This window comes from Bubalus bubalis, chromosome 23 (assembly GCF_019923935.1).
Source record: "Bubalus bubalis isolate 160015118507 breed Murrah chromosome 23, NDDB_SH_1, whole genome shotgun sequence".
NCBI classification, from domain to species: domain Eukaryota; kingdom Metazoa; phylum Chordata; class Mammalia; order Artiodactyla; family Bovidae; genus Bubalus; species Bubalus bubalis.
Genome location: NC_059179.1, coordinates 51,692,946 through 51,717,863, shown reverse-complemented (window position 1 = coordinate 51,717,863; position 24,918 = coordinate 51,692,946). Strand labels below are relative to the sequence as shown.

At 59.7% G+C, this 24,918-nt stretch overlaps 2 protein-coding genes across 4 annotated transcripts; one reads left to right on the top strand and one right to left on the bottom strand.

Moving 5' to 3' along the window:
* Positions 1–2,860: 2,860 nt before the first annotated feature.
* Positions 2,861–6,425, bottom strand: ZNF511 (zinc finger protein 511). Of its 2 annotated transcripts, none has more exons than XM_025274301.3 (6): positions 6,222–6,425; positions 5,858–5,931; positions 5,365–5,581; positions 5,094–5,218; positions 3,861–3,995; positions 2,861–3,170 (listed from the first exon to the last, which is right to left on the bottom strand). In XM_025274301.3, exons 1-6 carry the CDS (start codon positions 6,372–6,374, stop codon positions 3,092–3,094), a joined length of 783 nt encoding a protein of 260 aa, XP_025130086.2. In that variant the 5' UTR covers positions 6,375–6,425; the 3' UTR covers positions 2,861–3,091. The 2 variants fall into 2 exon arrangements, with proteins under 2 accessions (XP_025130086.2, XP_025130087.1); XM_025274302.3 differs by having other exon boundaries at positions 5,365–5,566.
* TUBGCP2 (tubulin gamma complex associated protein 2) lies at positions 6,391–24,028 on the top strand. 2 transcript variants are annotated; one of them, XM_025274294.3, is made up of 18 exons: positions 6,391–6,539; positions 9,128–9,310; positions 11,161–11,256; positions 11,910–12,086; positions 12,913–13,072; positions 15,266–15,473; positions 15,646–15,845; positions 16,108–16,297; positions 16,382–16,527; positions 17,875–18,055; positions 18,429–18,609; positions 20,354–20,526; positions 20,672–20,800; positions 20,988–21,108; positions 21,540–21,683; positions 21,876–22,004; positions 22,641–22,804; positions 23,788–24,028. In XM_025274294.3, the coding sequence occupies exons 2-18, from the start codon at positions 9,161–9,163 to the stop codon at positions 23,921–23,923; spliced, it is 2,685 nt and encodes an 894-aa protein (XP_025130079.1). In that variant the 5' UTR covers positions 6,391–6,539; positions 9,128–9,160; the 3' UTR covers positions 23,924–24,028. The 2 variants fall into 2 exon arrangements, with proteins under 2 accessions (XP_025130079.1, XP_025130078.1); XM_025274293.3 differs by having other exon boundaries at positions 11,128–11,256.
* Positions 24,029–24,918: the final 890 nt, after the last annotated feature.

Below are 24,918 nucleotides of genomic sequence, written 5' to 3'. Positions count from 1 at the left end.
TGTTAGTTTCTGCTGTACAACAACAGTGGATCAGCTGTAAGTACACACATACCCTCTCCCTCTTGAGCCTCCCTACTCCAACCCCATCCCACCCCTCTCGGTCATCGCAGAGCAGACTGAGCTCTCTGTGCTATACAGCAGCTTCCCGCTAGCTTTTACACGTCACAGTGCATGTAAGTCAATGCTACTTTCTCAAGTCATCTTGCCCTTTCCTTCCCCCATTCCCATAAGCCTGTTCCCTATGTCTGTGTCTATTTCAGCTCTGGAAATAGGTTCATCTGTGCCGTTTTTCTGGATTCCATATATATGCATTAATATGTGACATCTGACACAAACTTTTCTGCGTTGCTGTTTCATGTTCCCACCCCATGAGGGCTCCCCTGGCTTTCTTATTCCCTGGTTCCCTCCTGTGAACCAGCCTCCAGCTTAGCCTTATCTTGACTTTCCTCCTGAGTGTCCACCACTGCCTCATGAAACTTGAGAACTTGGGCTTGAACTTCTCCACAGTCTGTTGCAAACAGAGTCAGTCCTCTGGGAAGAGATTAGGAGCAATCTGTTGCACTAACTTGCTCACTCCCCACAGTCCGAGCTGTGACTGGAGCCGGCGGGGAGGACAACGGCAGATGTTTCCGTGACACCCCTGCTCCAGGAGCTTGGTGGCGGGGCGCCGGCCTGGGGTCCTCTCCGCCATCTCTCCTGGCGAGAACCACTGCCCCACAGCTGAGGAAGTGATCAGCGGCCCAGCACCCTCAGTGGTGCCAAGGTGGAGCGTGCCCGCCAAGAGGGGGCTGGGCAGGAGGGTGCCCTGCACTCAGGCGGCCTCACCCCCACTTAGGCAGGCACTGGGCCTGCTCCTCGGGGAAGGAGCCGGGGGAGGAAGCCTTGAGTCCTCAGCTGCAGCCCCTGGAGCAGGGTCTCTGCAGTGGACGTGTGTTTTGTCTTTAAACATTAAGAACTCACGGATGTAAGTGTATTTGATGTGTTTCTTCCGGTTGTAGTTCTTGTTCTCAGTCCACACCAGCTGTCTTGCCCTCGACCAGCAGCACGTTTCTGGGGTGCCTCCTGAGCCCAAGTTTGATATTCCTCAATAGCTTCCTTGATCTCAAAAGACTAATCTGGGCTTTCAATAAATTGTAGGTTTAGTAAATATGGTATATACATTATAGCTTACAACAATACTTCTAATTCAAATTCAGGACTATGGGTTTTTAACTTCAATGCTTCTAAATCTACTTTTTCTCAAGCCAAAAAATTTCAGTTCTTGAAACTACTCAGGTCATTTGGTAATTGGGACATTTGAGTTGTTCTCAGTAGTTATTAAAAATTTCACTGAATAAACTGCCTTTTGTGTAAATCTTTTGAAGTACTGCAATGTGGGTTCAGAATGTAGTCCTAAAAGTGGGGTTGCTAGGTCAAGATATGTGCAGAAGTGACTTTGTTAGGTATTGGTAAATTCCCCTTCCTAGGGGTTTGCAGCATGCAGCACCCCCACTGACCACATGTGAAATGCCTGTGCCCCCACTTCACACATAAAAGGGTGTGCCATCTAACCTTTGGGTTTTGTCAACTGGATGCAGAAGAATGGGTCTCTGTGTATTTTTATTTCTATTTCTCTTTCTATGGGTGAAATGAGGGGTCAGTTTCTATCCCTCAGATGTTCTGCTTTGGCTAGGGTTGTGTAAAGGCAACACAGAAAGGGCATGGGTGGAAAAGAGAATTGGGGTGAAAATTCATAACTAATAATTTTTAACAATCTATTTTTCTAATAATTTATTTTAAAGTGGCCCTAGATCATAGATCTGCAGTCATATGGCAGAAACAAATATTCATTTTTTCAGCTAGAACCTAGACATGTCAGAGAAACTCCAGTGGTCAATTCCAAGCAATACAAACTCACAGCCAAAAGTCATAAAATTCACCAGGAAACAAGGCAGCATGAGTGAGGCAACAGAAAAAAGGATAGAGGGATCAGACCCACAGACTTCTGATATTGGTGTTATCAGTCAGAGAGTGTACAGTAAGTTTAATTTGTTAAAAAAGAATGAGTTGAAGATAAGATTAACAAAAGCTATAAAAGTCCAGCAAATCAGAAAAACAACATAGGACTTAAAAGAACTGAAAATCATAACTGTGGAAATTAAACCCTGTGAATGAGTTCAACAGCACATCTGACACAGCTGATAAGATGATTAGTGAACTGAAAAATGGGTCTTGAGCAATCACCCAGAATGCAGCAGAGACAAATGAGGGACAGGAAGCAGGGAAGGGCTGCGGAGGGCAGAGGGAGGGCATCTGACTGCTTCTGTGATTTTAGAAGGAGCAGGAACCGAGAATGGGGTAGAGGTGCCATCTGAAGCGAGAAAAGCCCAGGTTCAGAACACCCCCCGTGGGGCAGGCAGGGTGACGAGCAACTTCACTGGAAGCACTGGTGGAAACAGCACGGAGGAGACGAGGAACCTTCGGGCTGACAATCGAAGCACAGCCAGGGCAGCAGGGCTCTGCGCGGGGCTCAGAGGGGCCAGAGATCAGTGCCCGTTGACCTGGCCAGACCCCAGACCCGAGCGCCCAGAGGGCCCCTCAGGGGGACGGGCCCCGGAGGACAGCCAGCCGGTGGGTCCCCACTCCCAAGCCCAGTGTGGCGGGCCGGGCCGAGCCGCCCTCCTGGCCACGCCACTCTGGCTCCGCAGGCCTCGCAGCCCCGCCCGAGGCGGAGTCTCCCCCGAGCGCAGACACCAGGGCCGTGGGCATCTCCCCAAAACTAGGAAGAGCCCCCACGGACCTGTCACCCCGTCGCCCCCTCTGAGAAGTGGCCACCGGAGGACGAAATCCTGTCACCCAGCACAGAAAGATGACCATTTACTCAATGTAAATGAAGGCCCTTTACTCCACGCGTCTCAAACTATTTACAGCACTCAAGGAAAACCGTTTACCCCACGTGTCTCCAAAGGGCGTTGTGCGGGGTGGCGCTGCTCTCCGCACCCCGGTCACCCACAAGGGGTCCCTTCCCAGAACCCGCGCATCCCCCACGGCCTCGGTCAGCTGGCTATTCACGGCCCGGGAGGAGCAGGGCCGCGCGGGCCGGGCTCCACCATCACGGGCGCTTGCTTCTCTTCTTGGTGCTTTTAAATCCTCGAGAGGCACCCTGCCCGAAACAGATGGTCGACGGTATCCTGAAACGGAAAAACGTCCGCACGAGACCGCTGCGGTTTTGCCCACAGACGGCTCAATGCAGCGGCAGTCTCCTGGGGCCTGACTTGCGCTCTGATGCTCCCTCCTCCCCAGCAGACCGCAGGGCGGCCATGGGCTCTTCAGGTGGGCGCTTCCTGCGTCCAGCGAGGCCACCGCGGCTGCGCTCCGCCCCCTGTCCCCGCCCCCCGTGGGGCCTGAGCCTGCCGCCCTGCTCTCCCACCGGCCGGGCTCACTGTCAGGCCAGAGTGACCACACCCGCGAGCAGGCCGCAGAGGGCCTCCAGGTCCTCCCTCAGACGGGGTGGGCTTGTTGGTCGTTTTTTCCATTTCTCCAACACTGACCCCCAAATTAGACTTGAAATCAAATTAATCCAACAAAAACACCATTAGCACTAGAAAGACAGGCGGTAGTTGTAACCTGGGCAGTTGCATCCTGCGTCTTTCCATCCCCGCCTAGGGGGCGGTCAGGGGAGGCTGTGCTCTCAGGGCTCCAGGTCACCCGAGGGCAGCGGGGGGGGGGGGGGGGGGGGGGGGGTCAGGCTTTTCATCTCCCCCTGAAGCCAACTCTCCAACCCAGTACGGCTTCTCTCAGTGGGGACGCTAAGCATCAAACCCAGAATTCTCCAGAAGCACAAGTTCAGAACCTGGTTCAGAAAGGGGCCAGGTACTGACCTGTGGCTGTAGACCCGCCTCTCTCTTGGAGGTTCTGGGTGGGCCTCTGCCTGTTCAGAGCAGACTTCCATGGCGTCTCCTTCAGAGGGTGCCCGGTCCTCCCCCATGGCTTCTGTCGACACCTGCGAGGCTGGGCTGGGGAAGACAGAGGCTGAGCGCTCTCCCGGGGTCAGCTCCTGCAGCCCCACCTTCCCCCAGGAGTGAACTTGCAAAGCTGTTTTGTCTGTTTATGGCTGTTTTGTCAGAGTAATTCCAGGCTACTAGAATTCCAGGACAAAGACAGGCGACTGTTCATATGACACACACCACCTTTTATGAATTCAGGTGTGACAGTCACACTTCGTCTTTTAAGCTACTACCTTCATGGTGTCATGTGGTCAATGGCTATCAATGGTACTAAGTGTCTTTCCACAACAATTAAGTGAGAAATTCACTAAAGCCAGTCATACAATACTGAGCTTCTCCTCCTTAACACCACTGTCTCAATCCAGCACTGCATGATTTTTTCTCCTTAAAACGATTCCTTGGAAAGGAAGGAGTTATGTTATACTCAAAGTCTTAGAAAAATCTCCCATATTGAAGTGGGTTCTCCTGATTATTCTACTTTGAACAACAAAGTTCTATCTAGGGACAACAATTTAGTCTAAAATGATTTCAATCAATGCAATCTTTGGATGGTTACAAAGCTTCCCCTGAGAAAATAAGTTAATGAAAAGGCATAGAAAACACGAACTTTAGGGCAGTTCCCAGGGGCACTTCCCACAGCGCATGCTGAACAATATTATACAGCTCTGTCGTCAAGCTTGTAAATGGATGGCACAAATGAAAAGCCAATGGGCTCCATGTGCGGGAAATGGCTCATGGCCTAGGACAAATCCCCCAAGGCCCATGTGAGGATGGAGGAGAGGTGATGGGGGGGAGGGGGCAAAGGCGAAGCGTGAGCTCAGAGGGATACCCAGCAGACCCCATGATGGCACCACGGTCACCGCCTACACAGACCCAGGAAAGCAGCTTCCCCCTTCTTGTCCTCCTTACAGACAGAGTGGCCACGTACAAACCACCTCCACCTGCTCAACCCCTCTCGGTTAGTAACTCCTGACTCACAGGGTTAACCCACAACTAAATGTGACGTTAGGTGACAGGGGTGCTGCACGAGGGCGCCCACACCCTCTGAGTCCACACACTCTCAGGCCTGCTGGGCTCAGAAGGCGGCTTCCTCGAGCACCCACGTACCATCTGCCCTTCCTCGGTTTATCAAAGCGGAAATCTGCAGGGTAGAGGTGATGAGTTACCAGGTGCTCCTTCCGGTCTCTGCTGGTCCTGAACTTCTCCGCGCAGCCCTCCACCAGGCACTGGTACTACAGCAGAAAGAGTGTCACCGCCCTGAGCCCGGGACCACTGCCTCGCCCAGTCTGGACCCCAGGCTCCAGCACCATGAGGCACACGGCTCGGGGACAAGCCCTGTGATGACTGCCCTTGGCCTCAGTGGGCGAGCATCCCTCACCATGTCCTGCCGTTCGGCCAGGATCTGGAACAGCGAGTCGTGCCACTCCTGGATGTGGGTGTCCAGCAGGTGACTGGAGGGGAAGGCCCGCTTGCAGGAGGAGCAGACGTTTCCGTGCAGAGTGTGGTAGTGATGCTCATAGTCCTCCAGAGTATCAAATGCCTGGCAGCAGCCGGCCACCTGACAGGTGAACTCAGGCACCCTGGCAGAAAAATGCCTGGTGGGGATGCAATTCCTCTGAGGGCAGGACGTCAAGCTCCCTGTCACCACTCCCCTCAAGTGGCTTCGGATAGAGCTGATAAAGCTTCGGATTTTCTCTTGCAATCCCAAGCCCTGCCTTCATTACAAATACATCTTCACGGACAAGCAAGCTGGTGGAGAGGCCAGCCATGCTGGCTTCGTCGGTGGTCCAGGGCAGACACCAGGGTGGGGCGAGCAGAGGGAGGGGTGAGGAGAGGGCAAGAAGGGCCCTGAGCTGGACCACAGCGCTCACCTGGGCCTCTCCGGCTCCGCAGCCACCTGCGTAATCACATCCTGGAGGTAAAGGTGCCTCTGCACGTCTCCGTCCTGCAGAAGACAGCTCTGCGTGCTCACACCCCGGCCCGCCCGGGCCCCTGCCCACACGGGCCCTGCCCCCGCCCCTAGGCCCGGGCCCCTCCCCGCCGGGTCCCGGCCCCGCCCCTAGGCCCGGGCCCCTCCCCGCCGGGTCCCTGCCCCGCCCCTAGGCCCGGGCCCCTCCCCGCCGGGTCCCGGCCCCGCCCCTAGGACCCGGGCCCCGCCCCGAGCCTTGGCCCCGCCCACCTGGGATCCGCTCCGCCCCCACCCGCAACTGCCTTCTCTTTCCTCTGCTCACGCACCTCGAAGAACTCGTGTTCCCGCGGGAAGCGCACCTGGCGCGCCGCGAAGCGGAAGGGCGCGTTCCCGGCCAGGGAGTCCCGCTGCACGGGCAGCGGCGCGGCCGCCCCAGGGGCCCCCGCCAGGCGGGCGTGCAGCGCGGGCGGCAACTGCATCGCCCTGCGCGCCGGCGGCGGCGGGGCCTGCCGGCCACCGTCCGCGAGCCGGCCGGGGCGGGGCCGGACGTGACGTCATGCGGTACTTCCGCCGCCGCCGCGGGCTTGGCGGGCTCGGGTTCGGGCTCTGGCGCGTTCCGGTTCGGGCTCCGGCGCGCGGCCGTGGTGAGTCGGCCTCGGGGCGGCTCTCCCGCGGGTGGCTCGGGTCCGTTTCCCGGCCCCGAGCACCGCAGGCTCCTTCCGGCCCTCGTCTCCGTCGCGCTTGCTCCCCGCCTCGCCTCCCGCCTGAAGTGCTGCCGCGGCCTCCGCGCCGACCTTGGCTGCAGAACGGAGCCCGAGTGGTCTCCGGGGGAGGTTCACGGTTCGCTGTGGCGCTTTGCTGCGCAGAGCCCCCGGCGCCCGGCAGCTCAGTCTCTGTCACGGGGGTCTGTGGGTCCGCTGGCGGCGGCCAGCAGGGAGAAGCTCTCGGGAGCGTCAGCAAGATGAGCTAGATGCTCCTCAGAGCTGTGTTGAGCGGGGCGCTGCCGCGCTCTGGAGGGCGGTTCGGTTGGTGTTTGGCCCCCCGGCCTCTTGCCCAGGGAGTATCAGGAGCACCCTTCCAGCGAGGCCACAGCCGAAGTCCTCTCAGGGCGGTGCTGCCCGCCGGGGAGAGCCGCAGAGCTCGCGGGAACTGTTCCCAAACCCAGGCTCCTGGGAGTGTCGGTACTTGTGATGTGTTTCTCCCACAGATGTGAGGTTTCACGAAGGTAGTTTTACATAAATGTTTGCTTACGTGAGTTTTTTTCACAACAGCCCTGTCCACCCGTTTGTGTCTCTTCCGGTGGCAAATGCAGTGTCCTTGCCATCTACGTGTCCAGAGTGGTCCTCAGGCCTGCTGTTATGGGACACCCCCAGTCCTTGGGGATCTCGTAGAATGTGGGTAAAAACCCTTGGAATTGAAGAGGCCCCGTGAGAGCTCTGTGCTCTTTTCTGGTTTGCTTGTCGTTTCCAGTGCCTCCTTACTGCTCTCTGTGACTGGTTACAAGGTAACCATGGTTTAGGGTGCTGGCTCTGGTACATGGCCAGTTTTCCATTTCTCAGGTAACAGCCGTTTCCAGGAACTGGCCAGAGAAGGAAATGGCAGCCCACTCCAGTGCTCTTGCCAGGGACGGGGGAGCCTGGTGGGCTGCCGTCTCTGGGGTCGCATGGAGTCAGACACGACTGAAGCGACTTAGCAGCAGCAGCAGCAGCAGTGTTCATTTCTGCTCTTTTGATAGCCACAGTGCCGACTCTTAGGAGCCATATTATATCTCCACGACAGCTTTGTGAGTAGGATCTGGTACTCACCCCCTTTCAGAAGAAGCTTAGAGAGGACTAGCTTTTCGTCCAGGGTCCTACAGCCTGGAAGCCCCAAGTCACGGTTCAGCCTCAGCCCCTGCCCCGCCATGCCTCAGGCCCTTGACCGTGGTCCTGTGAGCACCTCCTGATGTGAAGAGTACATGTGCTGGTGACTTGCGTGCCAGCTCACCCTTGCTGCTGGCTTTCTTGTCTGGAGATACTCTGCCTCTGGCCAGTGTTGGATGTCTCTGTCTGATGACTGATGTTCGTGTGCTGGGAGCTTGTTTTCCGTCACCTGGGGGTAGATTCTCTCTCTGTGTGGTTACAAATCAACACTCATACTGTGGGCATGTGCTGAGGCTCCCCCAGCTGAGGCTTCACTCACAGCTTGACTTTACTGGACCTGTTGCCACAGTGGTTCTAATCTTCTTAGGATCACGGAGCCTTTGAGGATCTGTTGAAAGACCTTCTCATAAAAATCAGAAATGATCTTGCCTGTAATTTCCAAGGGTCTCCTGTGGTTCATGATCCCAAATTATGAATCCTGCATAGGTTGTTCAAACGTTTATGTGAAGCACGTAAAGCCTGCTCGTGTTTGTTTTTTGAATCTAGTTGTCCGTCATTCTCTTAGTGTTAATAATAATGACTAACTGGACCGATCATCGGTGGGAGAACAAAAGTGCCCATGCAGACCACCATTGTCTGCTTCGCGGGATCTCATTTACAGTTTTGACCTGGAAGGTTATATATCCAGTGAGGAGACGTTCGGACATCTGGTTGACAGGGCAGGTGGAACTGAAGGGGAAACCCATCCAGCTACATTGCATGGTGGATGTGAACACCTGGCCTGGGCGAACAGAGGCAGCATCTTGGTTACCAGAGCGGCAGCTGGGGCCTCGCAGCGGGAGCCAGGACGGGAAGTGGCTTAGGCCTGTGCAGAGCTCCCTGTGTGATCAGGACCCCTGAAGGGCAGGGGCCGCTGTGTCTGCGCAGCTGGGGCTAGAAAGTGCTGGCTGCCAGCTGAGGGAGCAGCTCCGCGCTGGCCCAGGGCCGTGTGAGGCTGGAGTCACCCAGAGGAAGGAGGCCCAGGCCTTTAGGCCGCATCCACTCTCTGTGCGTGTGCCAGCCCCCAGCGGGGGAGCAGCCTGGACACTGGCCGCAGTCGCCGAAGCTCTGAGTCAGGGCTCCAATTCCCCAGAGCTGCCCACTGAGACAGCTCCCACCAGCAGGGGGATGGAAGGGCCTCCCCAGGAAGGGGCCCCACAGGCTGGTCAGTGCAGGCTATAGTGGGGTCTGCCCGGGGAAGCTGTGGGCCCACCAGGCTAGCTCATATGAGTTTGGTTTTTCAAAACCTGACATTGGCCAAATTTGATTGCTTTAAACTTTTTTTACTTATAGGGATTTGTCTTTATAAATGGCTTGTTTTTTATCCTTAGGGGAGCACATTGTGATGTCTCAGAGCCAAAATCATGAGTGAATTTCGGATTCACCACGATGTCAATGAGCTGCTCAGTCTACTGCGGGTGCATGGAGGAGATGGTGCCGAGGTCTACATCGACTTGCTGCAGAAGAACAGGACCCCGTATGTCACAACCACGGTGTCTGCACACAGCGCCAAGGTGAGTGTCGCGCCAGGGCTGTGCTGGGCGAGGTGGTCCCGACCCCCAGGCTGTGTGGGGCGAGGTGGTCCCATCCTCCAGGGCTGTGTGGGCTGAGGTGGTCCCGCCCCCCAGGGCTGGGCTGAGTGAGGTGGTCCCGCCCCCCAGGGCTGGGCTGAATGAGGTGGTCCTGCCCCCCAGGGCTGTGTGGGCTGAGGCGAGCTGGGAGAGGTGGTCCCGAACCCCTGTGCTGGGCTGGGTGAGGTGGTCCCGTGCCCCAGGGCTGTGTGGGCTGAGGTGGTCCTGTGCCCCAGGGCTGTGTGGGCTGAGGTGGTCCCGCCCCCCAGGGCTGGGCTGGGTGAGGTGGTCCCATGCCCCAGGGCTGTGTGGGCTGAGGTGGTCCCGCCCTCAGGGCTGGGCTGGGTGAGGTGGTTCCGTCCCCCAGGGCTGTGTGGGCTGAGGTGGTCCCCCTCCAGGGCTGCGTGGACTGAGGTGGTCCCCCCCCCCCCCCCCAGGGCTGTGTGGGCTGAGGTGGTCCTGTGCCCCAGGGCTGTGTGGGTGAGGTGGTCCCGTGCCCCAGGGCTGTGTGGGTGAGGTGGTCCCGTGCCCCAGGGCTGTGTGGGTGAGGTGGTCCCGTGCCCCAGGGCTGTGTGGGCTGAGGTGGTCCCGCCCCCCAGGGCTGGGCTGGGTGAGGTGGTCCCGCCCCCCAGGGCTGGGCTGGGTGAGGTGGTCCCGCCCCCCAGGGCTGTGTGGGCTGAGGTGGTCCCGCCCTCAGTGCTGGGCTGGGTGAGGTGGTTCCGTTCCCCAGGGCTGTGTGGGCTGAGGTGGTCCCCCTCCAGAGCTGCGTGGACTGAGGTGGTCCCGCCCCCAGGGCTGTGTGGGGCACAGATTCACCCTCCTCACTGGATGGCCACTGTGGTGCCCGTCTGATGTCAGATGCGCTCTGTGGACCGCGCTTCTGCCCAGCTCTGCCCGGGGCTCCTCACGGCCCCTCTGCCCGCCAGGTGCACTGACAGTGAGTAAAGGCTTGCAGCGCACCGAGCTGCAGCCTGGCCTCCGTCTGGAGGCCCAGATGGTCCTGGTTTCTGTTCACGTCATGGCACAGATTCTCTTCTGGATGGAAAAGCAAGCTCCCAGCTTTAGCCACAGTGAAATCATTTTAAAGTGGATTTTTAAAAATTCAAATACCGTGCAATTTAAAATCATAGGTTTTCTGTAAAAGACAATTTTGAAGTCTTATCTTAAAAACACTATGGGAACTTTCCTGGTGGTCCAGTGGCTAAGACTCTGTACTCCCAGTGCAAGGAGTTCAATCCCCGGTCAGGGAACTAGGTCCCACATGCCACAACTAAAGACTCTGTCTGCCTCAGCTGAGACTGAGCAGCCAAGTAAGTAAATATGAACATTTAAAACAAAACGTCGTGAGAGTTCATTTATTTTGACAGCCTAATGACGGGACAAGGATAACTCAGAAAACTTACTGAGTAGAATAGAGTTTGAAAACACACAGTGACATCTCCTATAAAGGGGGGCATATTGATCGGTGAGAACACGTAACTCCTGAACCTGTGTATAGTGATGAATTCCAGAGGGAATAAAGTTAAATGTAAAGAATAGATGCGTAATCTACTAACAAAAACATGTGGCTGTCAGTTGCTTAGGAAAGTTAAAGTGAGGGAACCACAGAGGAGATGATAGCAAGTCTGACAGATTGTTTTAGTTTTATTTCAGAGACGGGCAACTGTTTCATTTCCGGATTTTGGGGGGAGGTTAGTTATTGTACAGCCTTGTAAAGCTCCTGGTTCTGGTCTCTAAATCACTCTGAATATGCTTTTGAGGTTAAAATAGCAGAATTTTCTCGTACTCCTGAGGACTTTCTGAAGAAATACGATGAACTGAAATCTAAGAACACGAGGAACCTGGACCCCCTGGTGTACCTGCTGTCGAAGCTCACGGAGGACAGGGAGGTGTGTGTGGGGCTTGGGGCCGGGCGGGCGGAGCCTGGGGGCCGGGTGGGCAGGGACCTGCCTTGCCCGTGTTCTCTCCTGTTCCCCTGGTGGTGGCCCCTTGTTGACCCTCAGCCTCAGGCCCGTGGCACTGAGATAACTCACGTGCACCCGAGAGGAAGTGGGTCCTGATGGTGATAAGCACAGGGAATGTTTCCAGTGACCTCTGGGGCTGAGGGGCTGTGTCGTCCGTGTTTAGTCTGTTTTCCTGTCTTAAATCGAGCGTGTGTTACTTGTGACACTGAGACATGCACGTGAAGAGTGTGAGCTGTGGCCCCAGGGTGTGCGGGGCTGGTCAGTGCTTCTTCTCGAGTCATGAGGCCCAGGGTCTGTTCGGGGGCACCTGGTGGCCCCACACTGGGACCCTTGAAGGGATGTGGTCTTGCACAGCAAGGGAGGCCGGCCACCTGCAGAGGACAGGCTGAGCCATGGGAAATGGGTGTGGGGTCCTGTCCGGTGACCTGGGGACGTGGCAGCTCGTGGCGTGCAGCCTGAGGAGACCCGGCTGCAGCTGGAGGACCCGCAGGCCGAGCTGTGGGAGGGCGGCGGGGTGGCCGTGCCCTGCGAGGGCGGCCATGTGTGGCCAGCGTGACGCTGGGGCCCCGTGTTTTCAGACCCTGCAGTACCTGCAGCAGAACGCCAAGGAGAGAGCAGAGCTCGCGGCCAGCGCTGCGGCCGGCAGCACCGCCGGCTTCGGCGCCCCTGCCACAGCCTCCAAGATCTCCATGCAGGAGCTGGAGGAGCTGAGGAAGCAGCTGGGGAGCGTGGCCACGGGCCCCACGTGGCAGCAGGTGAGCAGGTGGCCACGGTGTAGGCCTGTGGAGACTTGCCTGGGGGCACTGGCTCTGGGATGGGGTCCTGGGCCCCGGGCAAGAGGTTCTGGTCCGCCCTGGGGGTGGGGGGCGCCTGCTGCCCACTGTGCTGTGGGCTCGACCAGCATGGACCCGGCTCTGTCTCCCTCGGGGACGTGGGCAGCTGGTTTGAGGTGATGCTCTATCTCCCTTTCTTACTGGTCCTCTGACTGTCTCTGGCCCTGGTCGGCTCTCCGGGTGTCTCCCCCCATCTTGTTTCTGGGCCTTCGAGCCCTTCAGAACCACACCCTGAGGTCTGAGCCGCAGGCCTGTGCGGGTTGGGCACGTTCTGTGTCCAGCACCTTGTGGCTCCTCACAGCCCTGCCCCCCTCAGTACCCTTCGCCCCAGTGCTTCTGGAAGCGGGGCGCCCTCGGGGACCACTGCTCCCTGCCTGTGCCAGCGGGGCCGTGTCTCCCCCTCAGCCCAGGGGGCTCAGGTGCGACACCCCTTCTCTGGCCAAGCTCTCACTGGGCACTTTGCGCAGCTGGCAGCTCGGGTCCACACCGAGGCCCAGGGGAAGCTATGAGGGTGCGCTGAGGGGTCCAGGGACCTGTGTGCTGGAGGGGCTCCTGCTTTACCTCGGGGCTTGCTGCCTTGGCCCCGGCCCCCTCACCGTGATGGGCTTTGACATGTGTTTCGCTTCCACATGTGTTTGTTTTCACACGTGCTTAGGGATGTGTCTTTTCATACAGTACGTGTGTTAACTTTAAGTGTTTGTATTAAAGGTGTGTGTTTTCTTTCTGTCTTTAAAAACCTCCCCACCAGTCTCTGGAACTCACGAGAAAGATGCTTCGAGACAAGCAGAACAAAAAAAACTCAGGACAGCGCCTCCCAGTCTTCCCAGCGTGGGTGTACGAGAGGCCCACGCTGCTCGGGGACTTCCTGACTGGCTCGGGCACGAGCACAGATGCAGCTGTGCCCATCGGTAGGTGACGCACAGCTTCGGACAGTGGGGCCTCATTGGGACAGGGAAGCTGATCTCCTCGGAGGTGATGGGTGGATGGCGTCATACCGCCCCCAGGCCCTCTGCTGCCCTTGGCCATGTGGCAACACGCGGTACCCCCTGGCCTCCACATCCTGCCCTCCACTGGTGGGTAGTGATGTGCCAGTGTCTGGGCTGGCTTGTGCCCAGCTCTCAGGAGCGTGTGTGTCTTGGGGCTTGGGCAGACTTGGGGGCGGCGGGATCACCAGGGTCCTCCTCCTCGACAGTGAGTCACGTCCCTGCAGGTTCTGCCATTGGGGCGATGGCCTTGGCCACAAGCACCATGGGGCATTGGGGCGTGTAGGTGTCTGTGCCCCTCCCCCACGTCTCATGACCCCCTGGGGGCAGAGAGCTGAGTCTTGCCCTCCTGCTCACAGTGTACAGGGGAGACGGGGGCGGGAGGCATGGCCGTGTTCACAGGCGCTAGAGGAGCCTGCCCTGCAGCGGTCTCGTGTGGCGGGACTCATGGAGCCTGGTCCCCAGGGCCACATCCAAGGGCAAGAAGCGGGGTGGGGGGCTCTGATGCTGCAGCCTGGGGCCCTGCCTCCTGGGGCAGCTGGTTGGGGTGTCTGCACGTTCAACACGATCCAAAGAGGTTTCATAGGAAAACCCCTGAGAGAACCTGTTCCCCAAGGTCGTGTACTCTGTGAGTGTTGATTTGCACGTTTGGATCAGTTAGAAGACTGATCAGTTCCAAGACCGCGTGAGGCGCTGCTTGGAACCTTCTGGGGAGGCTTTGCTGGGTTGAGGTGGGGGTGCGGCTTTGCAAAGCAGAGGCGGCCGGGCGCTGGTTCTTAGGGTGGGCGGGCTCACAGGGTTTGATGTGGCAGGTTTTCTTTGTAGCGGGATTGCTGTGCTGCCTGCTGGGAGGGGTGAGCTGTGCCTGAGGGTGGCTCCTGAGGCCACCTTGTGTGATGCTGTTTCAGGGAGGACTTGGCCAGGACAGGTGGCCTGCCCATTTCCCTCCAGCAGCCACCCTGCATGGGCTCTGCTGGCGAGATCGGCGTCTGTCCCACGAGCCCTGTGTCACCTTCCTGGCCTCCGTTACGCCCTGGCCTGGCACCGCAGGCCCCAGTGCCATCCGTGCCAAGATGCCTGTGAGCATCACAGTCATCCTTGGTCCTCCCTGCTGTCCCCCTGATGAAGCCTCTCCTGGGGGGCCCTGCCTCCTCGCGTGGCGTGCAGCAGCCCTGCTGGGCGTCCCCCGCCAGCTGCGTGGTGCCCCCCCCAGTCACATTGACACCCCAGTCCCTTCCTACAGCAGAGGCATGCCCCCCGCCTATGGCTAGGCTGTCCCTCCTCACGCCAGCCTCCAGCTCCCTCTGCTTGTCTGGGCCATCCCGCCCATGGCTGGACGGCGTAGACTCGTGTCTTCACAATTCCTGGCCTGTTCCCAAGGCCGTGGGCACAGGCGCCTTGTCGCTTCTAACTGTGTGTGTGGTTCCTGCTGGGTCCCCGAGCCTTGGGCTCATGTCCTGCAGACACAGGCAGTTTCCTGGCGTCTGAGCAGCACGTGGCTCTGTCCCTCACCCCTCCCCGGCCCCCACCCCTGCCTTGGGGCCTCAGCCAGAGCTCCAGGCTCTCAAGTTTCCCCTTTCTGGGGGACCCCGTCTGTGAGGAGGGATCTGCTGTGCCCCGTGTGGCCCAGCGTGCTTTCTGATGTCCCTCTCCTGATTTCCGCATCCATGACGGGCTCCAGCTTCCCTGGTGTCTCCTCCTGGCCACGTGGTGACCGTGGCGCCCATCTTTGTCCCTCCCATGGCACAGCCTGGTCCCGGCCTTCTGAGCGACCCAGCCTCACCAGGTTGTGAGTGTTGTGAGCACAAGACGTGTCAGAAGCACTTTGTCACTTTGAAGATGAAGCGATTGTGTGTGGAGGGTTTTACTTGCTTTAAGGCTCTGATCGTCAGGTTGACTCGTCATGTGGTCCCTCGCTGTTGGGTGGTCAGCGCCTCTGCTGGTGGTGGTTTTGGACTCTCAGCCTTTGGTTCCCTGACGGGATCGGTTAACCCAGGCGGCCACCTTGGTTTTCACGTTCACAGCACTGGAGGAAGTTACATAGAGGGAGGTGGGTGGGGAGAGAGGCCAGTGGAGCGGGGCTCTGGAGGCGAGGCCTGCTGGTGTCTGCACCCACAGGCACGCTGCCCCTGGCCTCCCAGGAGGCGGCCATAGTGGAGGACCTGCTGTACGTGCTGGTGGGTGTGGACGGCAGGTACATCACGGCCCAGCCCCTCACGGGGAGGCAGAGCCGAACCTTCCTCGTGGACCCCAACCTGGACCTGTCCATCCGAGAGCTGGTGAGCAGGATCCTGCCTGTGGCCGCCAGCTACTCCACCGTGACCAGGTAGGCACCCGGCTTGCCGCAGTGACTGGAGAGCGCATGAGGAGCCCTGCTGTGGAGAGGCCGGCCTCCCTGTGGGGCCGGCAGACCCAAAGGAGCGCGGGAGGTGGCGCCCACAGGCCCTCGGACCATCCCTCCTGAGACGCTGCTCACGCTCAGGGCCACCTTCTCTCAGGTTCATCGAGGAGAAATCCTCCTTCGAGTACGGGCAGGTGAATCATGCCTTGGCCGCCGCCATGAGAACCCTGCTGAAGGAGTACCTGATCCTGGTCACACAGCTGGAGCAGCTGCAGCGGCAGGGCCTGCTGTCTCTGCAGAAGCTCTGGTTCTACATCCAGCCAGCCATGCGCACCGTGGACATCCTGGCCTCCCTAGGTGTGAGGGCCTGGTGGGAGGGACTCCCTGGGTCAAGGTGCTTGTCTTCCGGTCTTTTCAAGCGGTCGGAGGTCGTGTAGCTTTGTGTTTTACGAATTTGCGAGAGGAAAGCTCTGGGAGTTTCTAGAAACCCCAGCTTCATAGTTTGAATTTCTCCCAGAAAGAGGACCGGTCCCCTGAGAAGGTGGGAGATGAGCTGAGGGCTCTCGCCCAGTGTGGCCAGGGGCCCTCTCGGCACTGAGCGCCGCCCTTTCCCCGGTAGCCACCTCGGTAGATAAAGGCGAGTGTGTGGGGGGAGCGACCCTGAGCCTCCTGCACGACCGGAGCTTCAGCTACACGGGCGACAGCCAGGCACAGGAGCTGTGTCTGTACCTCACCACGGCCGCCAGCGTGCCCTACTTTGAGATCCTGGAGAAGTGGATCTACAGGGGCATCATCGACGACCCGTACAGGTGGGCGGGGGGCTGTGGGAGGGGGTAGCGGCCCTGCGGACCCCCACCCTCTGCACGCCCGGGGACGCACGCCCTGCCTTGCAGCGAGTTCATGGTGGAGGAGCACGAGCTGCGCAAGGAGAAGATCCAGGAGGACTACAACGACAAGTACTGGGAGCAGCGCTACACCGTGGTGCAGCGGCACATCCCGTCCTTCCTGCAGAAGATGGCGGGCAAGGTGCTGAGCACGGGTGAGCACCGGGCCCCGCAGCGCCCCAGGCGCCTGCGTCCACACGGCAGCCGGTGCCCCCCGCTGCGGACCCCGGGCGCCTGGGTTTCCACACAGCAGCCGGTGCCCCCTGCTGCGGACCCCGGGCGCCTGGGTTTCCACACAGCAGCCGGTGCCCAGCGCCCCCATGGACACCAGCTAGGGGACCCCCCCATGAGCTCGGCTCTGACACTTAAGCACCGGGCCAGTGTGGCCCCCAAGGATCAGGGCTCCCTCGAGGCCTGCCCCAGCAGACCCCCGTCATGAGCATCGGGTCCCCAGGCCACCGCACGTCTTTTCAGTGTGGCCACCAATTGGGGTCCCGGGCTCCTCCCCAGGTTTGATATTTGTTATGCCAGCCCCTAGACTTGGGTAAACTTTATTTAGCAGATACACTGGTCTGCTATAAAGAATGTTGTAACGGATACGGACAAACAGCCTGATGAGGAGGTCTGCAGGGCAGGTCTGGAGGGTCCCAAACTCGGGAGTCTCTGTCCCCGAGGAGCTGGGGGCCAGCATGCCCCTCCCTCCTGGCAGGTGGACAACATGCTCACCAGCCCAGAAGCTCCCCAAGCCCGTCCCGTAGGGGGATCACGTAGGTTCCAGGACAGGGCACGACCGGTCCTCTCGTGGGCCGTTGGTCCCTAACTTGACCTCCAGCCCCTCCCCTCCCCAGGTATCGGGGGATGGGCCGAGGGTCTCACTGTCCTGCCGTGTGGTTGGTCCCTCTGGCCGCCGGCCTGCCTCCTGAAGGTCTACAGGGATGGCCAGGAGTCCCCTCGTGGGCGTGAACTCAGGTGGGGTGAGGGGGTTCTAGGTGCTCAGTGGTGAACCAGGAGCAAGACCAGAGCACGTGTCATCTTTCTCCCAGCATCACAGGCCAGCAGAGGAAAAGCAGGAAAGGGCACAGGCCCTGTTGGGCCGGCGGTGTTTTTAGGCATCACCTTGTGGGTCAGGAACCTGGTATAGAGACACGTGTGTTACCTAGAGACAGGCTCCAGCCAGGGCCCTGACGTTGGTTCTGAGAGCTGGGCTGGGGGCAGGGCTGGGAAGTGGTGGAGGGTCTGGCTCTCTGAGGTGATTCTTGTGGCCTCGATGAGGAAAGTCCGGGGTAAGGACGCGCAGGAAGTCCCAGCGCTCAGTGGGTGGCGGCTGTACCGTGCTCCTCTGCTCTGGGTGTGGCGGGCGGTGGTTTCTGGGACTGTTCTCTCCCAGTTGGTTCTGCTCCCGACCTCTGGCCAGCGCTGGGGCGGCGGCCTCTCGGGTTCAGGCCTGCAGTTTGTCACTTGTGCAGCAAAAGTTCGATGTGCTTTTCTCTCTCCCTTTCCAGGAAAATACCTGAATGTGGTCAGAGAATGTGGTCATGACGTCACTTGTCCGGCGGCCAAAGAGGTCATCTACACGCTGAAGGAGCGGGCGTACGTGGAGCAAATCGAGAAGGCCTTTGGCTATGCCAGCAAGGTGCTGCTGGGCTTCCTCATGGAGGAGAAGGAGCTCATAGCTCACCTGAGGTGCGTGGCTTCCTCCTGGCGAGAAGGGGCTCGCGGCCCATCTGAGGTGCGTGGCTTCCTCCTGGGTAGAAGGGGCTCATGGCCCACCTGAGGTGCACGAACTCGGCGGCTCCCTGCCCTCCAGAGGCCCATCTGCAGCCCCCTCTGTGCCGTTCTGGCGGCATCTCCTGCACAGCCTGGCGTAGTAGGCCTACGCCCCCAATTCCTTTGAGCTCATTTTGAGCTGACCTCTGACGCCCGTGTAAGTGTGTTGCTCGGTGGGGGCACTCATGGGCTCTACGGTCGCATGTCCTCCCTGCCCCACCCAGTGCCTTGTGATCTGGCACCCACCATGGGGAGCACGAGGCAAGCCTGGGCTCTCCCCTGCCCGCAGGTCCATCAAGCGCTACTTCCTCATGGACCAGGGTGACTTCTTCGTGCACTTCATGGACCTCACAGAGGAAGAGCTGAAGAAGCCAGTGGACGACATCACGCCCACCCGCCTGGAGGCGCTGTTGGAGCTGGCCCTGCGCATGAGCACCGCCAACACCGACCCCTTCAAAGACGACCTTAAGGTGGGCCTTGGTGAGCACTGCTCCCCGCGGGGGCGCTCCCAGGAGCGCCCGGGCCCTGTCAGGGACACGTCTCGGGCTGTGGGTGCCCAGCCTCTCTGTGGGTCTCTGCGGTGTCTGCATCCACGCTGGGCAGGGACACTGGCCTTCGTCTTCTGTAGTGTCTGGCCTCATGCATGGAGCTAGATGGGTGCTTGTTTCCATTTTCTGGAAGTTTCAGGAGGGCTGATTCTAATTCTTCCTGGAAGCTTCTTGTGTTGTGCGGGTTGAGTTGTTCTTCCGTCTGCTCCGCCGTTACAGGTCTGTTCCGATTTTCTGTTTCTTCTTGAGTCTGTTTTGGTGCTTTGTGTGTACCTAGGAATTTGTGTAGGAATTAGTTCTCATAATCCTGTTTATTTTTGTAAGATTGACAATGTCCCCACTTTCATTTCTCTTTGTAATAATGTGTGTCTTGTTTTTTTAGTTGAATATAGCTAAAAACTTGTCAGTTTCGCTAATCTTTCAGAGAGCTAACTTGGTTTCCTCTCTTTTCTCCATTGTGTTTTATTTATCCTGCTCTAATCTCTCTTATCTTTCTCTTTCTGCTCATTCTGGGTTTAGTCTGTTATTATTTAGTTTCTTGAGTTGTAGAGTGAGGCTGTTGACTTGAGGCTCTTCTTTTAACACAGGCGTTTGTGGCTCTGGATTTCCCGCAGCTCTGCTTTGCTGTGTTGGCTGTAGTGTCTCCATTTCCATTCGTCTGATGGTGTTTTCAGATTTCTCTTGTGATTTCTTCCTTGACCCATTTGTTTTTAGGATCGTGTTTCATTTTCTCTGCTCGTGCTGTCTGGTTTTATCATGTTGATTTCTGATGTCACCCTGCTGTCGTCTGAGGGCGTGCTGGGATTCCTGTTTTGTCAGCCTCATTGAGTCTTCGTGGCTTCCCCTGTGGTCTGTCCTGGGGCATGTTCTGGGCGCATTTAGTGTCTGGCCATGCCCTGCGGGGTCAGTCAGCCCACTGCGCTCACATCCGTCCCTGGCCTGCCTGGGCGTTTGCATTGTGGACAGCAGGGTGTCAGGTCTCCCTCAGGCCTTCAGCTCACACTCCATATCTTTTGGGGTCTCTTGTGAGGTAGATAAAAGATCCTGGAGTCAGATTCTTGAGTCAGAGCGCACAGCCAGTGCCCAGCTAGACCAGCATCACTGGCGCTCTGTCCCCAGGCACTGGGCCGCCCACCGAGCGGGGCTGCAGCCCAGGCGGGAGGCAGCACAAGTGTTCTGGGCCCGCTTCTGCAGACGATGTGTGTGCTCACCTGCAATTCCTGCTGCTGCTTCCCTCTCTTTCTTGTCGTCATTCTCTGTCCTCTCAACCTTCTTAACAGTTAACCATCCACCATCACGGGCACGTGGGAGGCCCTCGAGTGTGTGGCGGAGGCGGGGGCTGCACTTCCTGCCTGGGCTGCCGTGCTGGGCCTGTGGGAGCTGGGGCCGGGCGGTGACTCACGAGTCGGGGCTTCTTCTTGCCCTTCTTTCTCGTCGATACCGTCAGGGGTGTTTGTAAAGTAATTTCTCTGTACTCTTTCTTCTGCTTTCTTGGGAAGTGGTTTAGTTTTTTAAGCAGTTTGTCAGTGAATGTCTGGTGCGTTCAGCCATCTGCCAGACTTAAGAGTCTGTGTCTGGGGTGCTTCCTTGGCTCTGGGCTCACTGTCCAGCCATGATGCCGGGGTGGGTGTGGCAGGGTGTGATGCTGTTTGTCCGTTTCCCCAAGATCGACCTGATGCCTCACGACCTCATCACCCAGCTGCTGCGGGTCCTGGCCATTGAGACCAAGCAGGAGAAAGCCATGGTCCACGCTGACCCCACCGAGCTCACACTCAGCGGCCTGGAGGCCTTCTCCTTCGACTATGTGGTCAAGTGGCCCCTGTCTCTGATCATTAACAGGTGCGCGTTGGGCTCTCATGCCCGCTCGTGCCCCAGGGGTTACTGGCTGCTGGGCCGTGCTCTGCCCCACGAGCCTCGTGTGGGGTGCCTGGGGCAGCAGCAGCTCCCGAGCGCCCGTTGGAGCCGCCTTGTCCTGCGCTCACAGGAAAGCCCTGACGCGCTACCAGATGCTCTTCAGACACATGTTCTACTGCAAGCACGTGGAGCGGCAGCTGTGCAGCGTCTGGATCAGCAACAAGACGGCCAAGCAGCACTCCCTGCACTCCGCCAAGTGGTGCGTGCTGGCGCGCGGGCGGGGCTGGCCCCGTGCACAGCCCGCACAGACCTGCGGCACGCGCCCACAGCCTCCGCCGCCCCGCGTGTGTGCCGCGTGCACGCGGGACAGACCCCGGCCCCTTCAGGGTGTGGGGCGGGTGGCGTGGGTGCAGCAGGAGGCCACCTGCTGACGCCCTCGCCCGCAGGTTTGCGGGCGCCTTCACCCTGCGGCAGCGGATGCTCAACTTCGTGCAGAACATCCAGTACTACATGATGTTCGAGGTGATGGAACCGACCTGGCACGTTCTCGAGAAAAACCTGAGATCTGTGAGTTCAGTCCAGCCGGCCCCGTGCCTGGGGGTCTGCAGAGCGGGGTCGGGGAGGCAGGCCTGGGCCCCACGGCTCCCAGGAGGGGAGGCAACATGCCCAGGACTCCTGGGCTCAGGCTGCTGGAGGAGCGCGTCCTTCCCTCAGAGCCTCTGTGCTGGGCGGGCACCCCATCCATGGCCCGGGGCCCTTCAGCCAAGAAGGTCACGTCACCAAACTCCAGGACCAAAAGCACAGCGAGCACTGTTTTTTGTCTTTAAAAACCAAAATCTTAGACCTTGTGGGGCACATTAAACGTGTTCTTTCAGCAGCATTTTGGAGGTTTTCCCTAAAGGCCCCAGGGTTGTTTAGAAGCGGAGCAGCGCGGCACGCGTGGCGGCCGTGGGGATGCGCTGCTGCCCCGCGGGCGCCCGACAGTGCCTCCCACGCAGGCCTCCACCATCGACGACGTGCTGGGGCACCACGCCAGCTTCCTGGACGGCTGCCTCAAGGACTGCATGCTGACCAACCCCGAGCTGCTGCGCGTCTTCTCCAAGCTCATGTCCGTGTGCGTCATGTTCACCAACTGCATGCAGGTGCCGCCGGGACTCGGCGTGCGGCGGGCACGGGGCGGGTGTGGGGCAGGCGGGGAGCGGGGGACGTGGGGCGGTGGGTGTGGGGTGGGCGGGAGCCACGACCCGAGTCCGCAGTCCGTCCTGGCCACGCAGGGGCTACGTTTACTCGCGGAGGTTGGTCGTGGCTGACGAGCATTCCTTCCGACCCCCAAGAGATTCACGCAGAGCATGAAACTGGACAGTGAGCTGGGCCGCCTGACTCTGGAGCACGGCACGATGCAGGGGCCTCCCACGGAGGCCGAGCGGGCCGAGGAGCGCACCCGCAAGGAGCTCGCCCGCAAGGTGGGTGGTGCCACGCGGCCGTCCCCGACGGCCTCCTTCCTCACCTCGCATTTGACACAGTGTTCGGGTCACAGCACTTAGAAGCCTGCTTGCTATGTCCTTCCATTCCTGCCTGCCTTTGATTGATAAAAAGACTCTTTAAATTACGTTCCAAACACAAGCCGTGGAGAATCTCCCTTCCCAGCTTCCCGGGGCAGGGCTGTGTCATCCAAGGGTGTATGGTTAGGCTGGGCTGTGGGGACACCTCACGGGGCCCAGTTAGCTCGGAGCTTGGGCCCTGTGGCCCCTGAACAGAGTCCGTCTAGTTGGCAGAGTCGGGCACCTGATCAGGTTGCAGGTGTGTGTCCTGCAGGGCGGGCGAGGCAAGGTGACCCAGGCGGGCACTTCCAGGTTGCCCAGTTGCCTAGGGGCAGCTTGAAAATCTGAGCTCCCTGAGGAAGCCCCGCGGTCCACGTCCTGGCTCCTGGCTCTGTGTGCTGGGGACGCAGGGCCACCTGCCTGGACGCGCCTAGGTCCTCCCGTCTCAGGAATTTGTACGATGCCCTTTTTACCTTTTATTGATGACTCTGTAAGACGTGTTCTTCTGTTTAAAACGAGGAGTGGGTTTTGAGCTGTCGGGGGCACCGTGTCTTGCAGTGCCTGGCTGAGCATGTGGACGCGCCACAGCTGGCGTCCAGCTTCGAGGCCACCATCAATAAATTTGATAAGAATTTCTCAGCTCACCTGCTCGACCTCCTGGCCCGGCTGAGCGTCTACAGCACCAGCGACTGCGAGCACGGCATGGCCAGTGTCATCTCCAGGTGGGCCCCCGCTGCGCCGAGTCCGTGCACTGCCCTGTGCCCTCCCGCCCCTTGAGCTGCAGGGCCTGAGGCCACGTCCTTGCCCCCGTGTGCTGGTGCTGATCCCCATCACCTGCTGAAAGGAGGCCGTCTGGGTGTGCACACGTGTGCGCGCGTCTGTGTGCACACATCCATCAGGGTGTGTTTGCGTGAGTGCTCACGTGCGTGCACACGTGGGCCAGCACGCGTGAGGCTGCTGCCTCAGCACCTCCCCCAGCCCAGTTGGTCTGTGTTCCGAGGGCCAGGCCGGGGTCAGCTACATCAGCTGCTGCTCCCTGAGCCAGGACCAGACAAGGGAGGACCCTGTCTCCAGACAGGCAGTGAGGAGGTGCTGCCCTCCCCATGCCCTGCCTGCCATGGTGAGCACGCGAGGTGGCCACGCCTCCAGGGCCGTGGCCGTGACGGTGCTCCCATGGGGTGCGCTGCCTGTGACCCCAGGAGCGACGAGCAGCAGGCATGATGGGAACAGGAGTGTGGAATCGGGAGGGGCCCGTGGGCCAAGCAGTGGGGTCTGCGGCTCTGGGCCAGCAGTTTCCGCTCCTCAGAGGGACGTGGTGGGCCCGCTCATGCGGGGTTCGGTGAGTGAGGTCTGGGGAGGAGGGGTGGCCCTTGCTCTCGGAAGCTCCTGTTGGGTGGCCTCTGGCTCAGCCAGCTGCTGGGACTGCTCTGTTCCGCCCGAGGGCCCTGACGTCCCGGGGTCCAGGCTTCCGAGAGCTGTCGGGTCGCAGGGCTGGAGGCTCCTGTCCCCTCTGCCCTGGGTGTTTTCTCGTCTTTACGCTCTGCTCCCACTGGTGCTGGCGCAGGTGGCGCTCGGGCTGCGCGCGTGTGTGCGCGTGTGTGCACGTGTGCTGGTGACGCGAGTGGCCTGGGCCTCGCCGTGGGTGCTGAGGGGGTCGCCAGGGTGACTGAGGCTTCCTTGGGGACCCCACCTGCTTCCCCCACAGGCTGGACTTCAACGGCTTCTACACGGAGCGACTGGAGCGCCTATCTGCAGAAAGGAGCCAGAAGGCAGCACCCCCCGTGCCCGGCCCGCGGGGGCCTCCCGCCCCCGCGCCCAGGGTGGCCGTGCCCGCGCAGTGACAGTGCCCAGCTGTCCCGGCCGAGCCTCCGTGGGAGAGGCTCTGCAGCGTCTCTGGAGTGTGTGTGCCGTGTGTTCTGCCCAAACATAAAGTTGACGCACCCACACTCGTCTCCTCTCATTCTTGGGCTCACACTCGGACCCGAGAGCATCTGCTGGTCTGGGCAGGCACAGGGCAGGGCCGTCGTGGTCTCTGCCGTCCTCTCCCAGATGGAGCAGAGTTACTTGGAAGAATTTTTTGGCTTCAGATAAAGCAAAGGGAAAACACATGGCCTTAGAGCAGTTTTAGGATGGTCACCAAGGTGCCGGGCCGGGCGAGACCCGGTGTGGTGTCCACACTGGTCCTTCAGGCCAGGGCTGGCTCCGGGCAGCAGGGGCAGCACAGCCCACACTGGTCCTTCAGGCCGGGGCTGGCTCCGGGCAGCAGGGGGCAGCACAGCCCCTGGTCCGCAGCTGGAGCCGCCTGGGTGTGGGTGAGTCACCAGCCTGCAGCCGAGAGGGTGCAAGGGCAGCCTGGGGCTGCCGCCTGAGGGGAGGCCCCACCCAGCCCAGTGTCCTGGGTGTGTCCGGTGGTGAGCATCTTCCTGCTGCCCCTTCCTGCAGAATTCCATGTGTCTCATTTTCAAAATCCAGTTCTGACCACCTGTTCCAGGGGCCCCTGGCAGAGGATGGATGCCCAGGTTCCCCCAGGGACGGGGGTGGGGCGGTGCTCGGCCTGGCTGTGCCCAGCAGAGGGCACTCTCCGAACAGGGGGCTGGATTCGAGCTTCCTCTTCTGAGCTGTGTGTAGGCATGACCTGGAGCAAGGAGGCTTGTCTGCCAGTCCGGGTCCTGTGGGGCTTCTGCAGCACAGGGTCTGCCTGAGGGCACCTGCTGGCCTCCCACCTGGCCCCGAGGCCCTCATCCCTGTCCTGGGCTCAGCACTGGGCTCTCCTGAGACACCTCTGGGGCAGGTGGTGCGGGGGGCGGTGGTGGGCTTGGTGGCCGGGTCCTCTGTG

Bases quoted from the DNA above. Each gene is read 5' to 3' on its own strand.
- ZNF511 (XM_025274301.3), bottom strand. From the start codon at position 6,374: ATGCAGTTGCCGCCCGCGCTGCACGCCCGCCTGGCGGGGGCCCCTGGG. The intron at 5,219-5,364 runs GTGAGGGATGCT...TTTCTGCTGTAG, and splicing joins TGGCCGAACGGCAGGACATG to TACCAGTGCCTGGTGGAGGG. The intron at 3,996-5,093 runs GTACGTGGGTGC...TGTCTTCCCCAG, and splicing joins AAACCGAGGAAGGGCAGATG to CCCAGCCTCGCAGGTGTCGA.
- TUBGCP2 (XM_025274293.3), top strand. From the start codon at position 9,161: ATGAGTGAATTTCGGATTCACCACGATGTCAATGAGCTGCTCAGTCTA. The intron at 12,087-12,912 runs GTGAGCAGGTGG...CCTCCCCACCAG, and splicing joins CGGGCCCCACGTGGCAGCAG to TCTCTGGAACTCACGAGAAA. The intron at 21,684-21,875 runs GTGCCGCCGGGA...CCGACCCCCAAG, and splicing joins TGTTCACCAACTGCATGCAG to AGATTCACGCAGAGCATGAA.